The following is a 6,802-nucleotide window of genomic DNA, read 5'->3' on the forward strand; positions in this document are numbered from 1 at the left end:
AAAATTACGATCTGTAAAAAGAACTTTTTATGAATGGAATGATTCATTTTCAGTAGAGTTAAAAAACGATAGATGCAGAATTAGAATGGAGTTTCCGCAATTTTCAAGTAAATTCATCATTGTAAAAATGAAATAATATAAAATACCACAGCGGGCAACTATTTAAATAAGCATCAGCCACATGTAAAAGATTTAAGCAAATCTACATTGCAATCCGAGCTCAAAACACAAACCCAAAGGGAAGTAGTTTGTATAGTACTGATCTGTCAAGTAGCAGGAGTGTCAGTGCTGGCTGTTTGTATTTATATTAGGCCATACTCAGGCTTCATTACAGGGTGTACTAGTGACAAGATATAAATGCAAAGTAAAGGTTTCTTAATATTTAAGAATTTTATCTACTAATACGAAATAAAAGTGTATTAATAAACTGGGGTATTTATCCCCACACAGAAGAGAGGGCACTGCTTTCATTTACTTATTTGCTCATCATAGGATTACGTAAGAGGTAACATATTGTCTCTGTTTCTGCTATCTTGATCTATGTTATGTTGTAATGTTGATTACATACCCTTTCACAGCTGTCGGTTGTCTTTTAACATAAGCATGTAATAGAATAAGATAGGAAAGCAGATCTCCAATGTTCAAAAGTAGTACTTAAAATAGTTTCCACTTAGGAGTGATCCAACAGCAACCATAGAAGTCAATCTTACGAGATATTTTCTAAAATTAAAAATGGACGACACCATAATGGAAGACATTTACCAAAACATTATATTAACAGTCTCACAATTTGGGTTTTATATGGACTCCCTAAGGTTCACGAACAGGAATATCGAATTAGACCTGTTGTTTGTAGACAGACACCTATAATCAACCACTAGCAAGTATTTTTGTACATGGTCTAGTTAGAAGTGGTTTGAATTTAACGGTAATCAAAGCGTATTTGTTTTGTTGTAAAGTGTAAAAGTAAGATTGACGGAATGGTTATGAGCTCCAGCCAACCCTCTCTCTTGTGATTCTTTGAAAACGTTTGAACGTCTTAAGCCTATGTATCACAAGAGATACCTTGTTGACACTTGTGATATTTAGAAATGTTCAATCGGCTAAACAATTTCTCTAGTCTTTTATTAAATTATAAACATCTCAATATCAAGGCATACTTACTAATAAAATGTATTATAAATACACTGTGAATATAATTAATTCACATTTTGAAAGTTTCGCGCCTACAATTAAATAAAAATTGGTTAAAACCCTGCTACACAGAATGTTTAAATATCAGTAAGTCAAATTATTTTTGAAGCATAAGTTGAAAAGATTAAACAAATACATAGAATAAGTTATTTTTGTTGTTGTTTTTAAATGGAATAATCCTCACAGACTATGAAAAACTCAACAATCCATCTCCATTTATATTAGAGGTTCCGAAGAAAACTGTTACTTTATTTATACTCTGTACTTAAGTAGTATTTCATATATGATTAAGAAGAAACTTATCAAACAACTATATCCACAGATTCAGTTAAAAAGAATCTAAAACAGAGTCTAGGATAAAAGCGTTCTTCAACTTTAAACATAAATGGTATCTATTGATAACCGAAAATAACGTATCTTACGGCTCAGTTTTTAAAATATTATTTCGAAATAAGCACAGGATGGTGGGATTTCCTAAAAGTGTTTTGTTTCAATTGTAAATAAACATAGGATCAATAGTAACAAAAATTTCGATTTTTGCTTGTGAATTTTATATGTTATGCTATGTTGTAGCCTATAGAGTGAGTAATCCTTCTCGTGATTCATGGCATGCGCACGTCTTACTAACGTAATGATGGTACAAATTTATTACAACGTTAAGCGTCCCTTATGTGACTTCATTTTAGTGTCTAGTGATTGACTGACAGACAACACACTCCTATATAGTAGTACGACAGGTTAAAACAAATGAATCCTTCAGGTGATCTTTGGCCTCCTTTCGTAGAAAAAAGCCACTTTTAACCCATGTTGTTTAAAAATACATTGAAAGAATATATATAGATTTGAGACAGACGTAAAGATTCAACCGAGATTAACTTAACTGTCTTCAAACTGAAGGAACGGAACATTGATCAGAAAGAAATTTACGATCGCCATGTATTAAGGTTTATAATAAAATAACAGAATAACTTGTTATCCACTTTTCATTTCATTGTAATGAAAATACTTCACACATCAATAAGTGATGTTTAATAAACCGAAAGTGGTTTTAACATGTGAAGATTGTGAGCTTATTGAATTCAATCTCTTTCCATTGTACCTGAATATAAGTTTTTATTTAATTTGACTAAACTGTTTATTAAAATTATGTACAAATTTGTCTTTATCATTATCACTAATTTTATTATAATCTTTTTGTATGACGTCAGTAAAATACATCAAAATTCAGTTAAAGAAAGTTTGCACAAGCATATATAATGTTTATTGAATACATAATCTCAACTATGTCTGTTTTTAAACTTGATAAAAAAAGAAAAGTTATGCTTTAATATTTTGAACATTGAAGTATTGTGCTTGAATAAATATTGTATAGTAGTTTGTTGTTGTTATTAAAGCAAAGCCATACTGTGTCAACCAAGAGAAATCTAATCCCTTGATTTTAGTATTTTATGTTCCATGACAAATAAATCCACATTTAAGCAATTTGCTCAAAAGATACCAGATTTTTACACACCAGTTTTCACGAATATTGCACAATGGTATGTCTGCGGACTTACAACGCTAGAAACCGAGTTTCGATACTCATGGTGAGCAGAGCACAGAAAGTCCATTTTGTAGCTTTGTGCTTAATTACAAACAAACTCACCATGGCTATTGTGAAAAAAATTGGTATTTAATCCAAATACTAATTAAAAGGCTATAATATATGTAGATAAATTAATTAGACAGTGAGAAAGACAATTCCATGGCAAAAGAACTTTGTTTTTTCAAGAGAGAGCACTAACCTGAGCTTTGCCTACGGAAGACTTTATAAAATCAAAGTTCTACATTAGAGTCACACTAACCCATAATCAGGGCTGATAATCTACAAATCATTCGTCACCATTCTTATGGTGGTAAATATAAACCTGTGTTCTTTTCCCATCATTGCGTAAACGTTAAGTTTGAAAGTTGTAATTTGCCAGACAAACAGTCATGCTTGAAGATACATAATTAGTGGTACATTCAACGCCTAATGCGTCTTTGTGTTTCTTTAACTTTTCTTCAGTTAAATTCTTACTTTGTTCAGTTCTCTAATTGATAACTGTGTTGAACGTTATTAGACTGTCCTTGAGAGTCACTCTGTTGACAAACAACTATACAATAAAAAAATACTTCAAATTAAGGTGTGTCTCAAATAAAAAAAGTAACAAAGAAACCGAATAACAAATGGAAAAGTTATTGCCCGCTTGTTTGTCTGTAATATAAGTGGAATGGTGGAACGACTTTTAAATTGCTGTATAAACAATAACATTTTCAAACTGTGTGAGTCGTTTAAGAAATATTCTTTTCAATATTTGAGAGTGTGTGAATTTCAGTAACTAATACAATGTAAGAAAAACATGACATTACGTAAAGAAAGCTAATATACTTTTTACACCGTAAACCTTTTGATTGCACTGTAATACTGGCTTAATAAGCAATGTGCAGGGCAAGGTAGTAACAAGTTTTGCCTTTTTGCTAGTAAAACGCTCGCCCTGCCCAGCATAGATTTTATAAAAAGACTTATTCTATAAGCATTAAAAAAAAAGCACATGCTTATTTCCTGTTGAAGTAAGTCCCAAATTTCTCAATTCCCTCTACTTTAAAATCAAGGCTGCTCATTCGACTATATAAAAGCGTGATTTTTAATCACTGTTGTTCATTTCGACTAAGCTCAAGCTTCAGAGTTTGACACGTGTTATTTCTTACCAGCATCATGAAATCCACAGTAAGTATAACTGCTCCATCACTATAAATTTACATAGATGTTTACACTGGTGTGTGTGGTACATATATATACATGAAGAGAATATTAATAATAAATATTTAAGTAAATAAAATAAAATCAAAAGGAAGGATTGTCTTTAAAACAGCAAATCTAAACCTCTGACTAATTTTACTAATTATATACACACACACACACACTCATATAGTTTAGACCCATATTCTAAGCCTATGAAAGTATATCTACTTTTCTAGATTGATCCAGATTTAAAAAGTTATAAACTATGACTCGATGGCTCTTATGACATGTTTAACACAAAGATCTGTTCTTAATCGTAACTTTATATTTGTTTTTATATAAAGTTTTTTGGTTGTCCCCACAGCTCGCTCTCTGTGTTCTCTTCGTGGCTCTTACCACTGTTATGGGTGGCTACCTGTTAGGATCATATGGCTATGGTTATCCTGGTTATGGTTATGGTTATGGATATAGGCCCTATGGCTATGGTGGATACGGCTATCCTTATGGTGGATATGGATACGGTGGCTATGGCCGTGGTTATGGTTACGGTGGCTTTGGCCGCGGTTATGGTTACGGTGGATATGGTCGCGGTTATGGTTACGGTGGATATGGTCGCGGTTATGGTTACGGTGGCTATGGACCTTATGGTTATGGTGGACTTTATGGCTATGGTAGAGGATACGGCTACCCTGGTTATGGTTTTGGATATGGCTGGTGAAAACGGTCTCCAGAAGAAAAGTGGCTACTGCAACTTGAGGTACATGAGTAATTCTGTAACTCAATTTTTATTTAACTTAAAGACAAGTGTTTTCGGAAATCAGTTACCAAGTAATTCACCTTAGAATTAAAGTGTGCTGTTTTGGTTAAGATATAGTTTTTTTTAACTTTATTGTTATTAATAGTACGTATGAAAATATTACAAGCTTTTAGTCAATTGATATTAGTTGTTAGTAAAATGTTTGGAATCAGTTATATCTAACTGTTAACATTATACAACCATATCATTCAAACTATGACCCTCCTTGTTATCTCTATGTTCAGTCATTGTAAATATAACTTCGTTCAAATTCCTGTTGCTCATAATATTTTTCTTTTTACTTCCAGATCCCTTTCATGATGACATCAGCATCTTATAGCTTGCGTGCGACTTAAAAAAAGATAAACAAAATTGATATTTACTGAATTATGTGAATAAAAAACTGGAAAAGTTCATTTTCTGTAATAAATTAGTTTATAACCATAATTTGATTTTAAAATGTCATATTTATATACCAAATTATTTTTGGGATTTAGCTGAACTTCAGTTATACTTTGAGCAAAAAAATATGGTTAGGTTTGTTTGACGCAATGCTCTGCCCATCATGACTATCGAAATCTGATTTAGATTAGAAATCCTCAAAAAGTACAGAATTATCAGTATTTCAACTTCTTTTACCATACTTGTACACCAAATGTAACAGGAATCCACAAACATGAACACCATAAATGTAAACACAGAAAAAAAAAGCCCATTATAGGAAACCCAGAGGAAAATCGTAGTATGAAATATCGTAAATGCTATTAAACATGCATTAAATTTTAATACGGAAAAAAAATTCTTCATCGACGTGTTTGAAATTAAGTATTCAATCACTGACTTTCAATCGTTTTTAAACTGTAGCACTTTTATTGCACTTGATAACAAACAGGAACGAAAATATTTAGAAAACTAATTTTCATCATAGCAACTAAAAATAAACCATTTAACACTAATTTAACACTACAATTCGTCAACATCTTTGTAGCAATTCTTAAAATAGAATATTTGACTAACAAGACTTCATTAAAAAATAATTATTTTTTTTCATCGCCAGTTTGGTTTGTTTTGAATTTCTCGCAAAGCTACTCGAGGGCTATCTGCGCTAGCCATCCCTAATTTAGTAGTGTAAGACTACAGGGAAGGCAGCTAGTCATCATCACCAACCACTAACCCTTGGGCTACTCTTTTACCAATGAATAGTGGGATTGATCGTAACTTATAACGCCCCCACGCCTGAAAGGACGAGTATGTTTGGTGGAATTCGAACCCTTGACTCTCAAATTACAAATCGAGTGCTCTAACCGCTTGGCCATGCAGAGCCGAAAACGTTTTTTTTTCATGTCTTTTTTTTTTAATTAAGCACAAATCTACACAATGGGCTACGTGTGCTCTGCCACCATAGGTTTAGAAACCAGATTTTTAGTGTTGTAAGTCGACAAACATATCACTGAGCCATTGAGCTGGTTGAAAGATGCTTTAGGTTTAATAAATAGCGCTACCTCTATCATAAAAACGAATTATGAGAATAAGACGTGTAAGACAAACTATTAATTAATATGCACCATCAACAACCCAATGATAAATTTTCAAAAGTATTTATATACAATTATATACAGGTGATACAACCATTTGAGAAAGTCAGAAGAGCAGATATAAAAAATTACAAAACTACAATTGTTTCAATCTCACTGACTCACTGATATTTTTGGATGCTTCTAGAACAATGGCACAATGACCATGTGCTAGTGCTAGCGTGAAGTAATTAATTAAATTAATTAACTAATTTATCAACCCTTAGTATCGCACACAACCACAGCTCACACTATATCATCCAAATAACATTATATGTACAAAATACATACACATTTACATTGTGTACACACCATAAGTATATAGAATGCACACGCACCATTATGTGCACATACCATAATATTATGGTGCACACCCTCACTTTTGACATACATACAGGATGTCAACACGAATCAGTGAATGATGCATAAGATCATGCCACCTTGTATGAAAGTGAAGAAATGGATGAACCAAAA

At 32.3% G+C, this 6,802-nt stretch overlaps 1 protein-coding gene across 1 annotated transcript; it reads left to right on the forward strand.

The window, feature by feature from the left end:
- The first annotated feature begins 3,790 nt into the window (after positions 1-3,790).
- On the forward strand, positions 3,791-5,206 carry LOC143249522 (uncharacterized). Its single transcript, XM_076499552.1, has 3 exons — positions 3,791-3,943; positions 4,323-4,715; positions 5,063-5,206. Exons 1-2 carry the CDS (start codon positions 3,932-3,934, stop codon positions 4,674-4,676), a joined length of 366 nt encoding a protein of 121 aa, XP_076355667.1. The 5' UTR covers positions 3,791-3,931; the 3' UTR covers positions 4,677-4,715; positions 5,063-5,206.
- The last annotated feature ends 1,596 nt before the right edge of the window (positions 5,207-6,802 follow it).

Source organism: Tachypleus tridentatus, chromosome 1 (genome assembly GCF_004210375.1).
Source record: "Tachypleus tridentatus isolate NWPU-2018 chromosome 1, ASM421037v1, whole genome shotgun sequence".
NCBI lineage: Eukaryota > Metazoa > Arthropoda > Merostomata > Xiphosura > Limulidae > Tachypleus > Tachypleus tridentatus.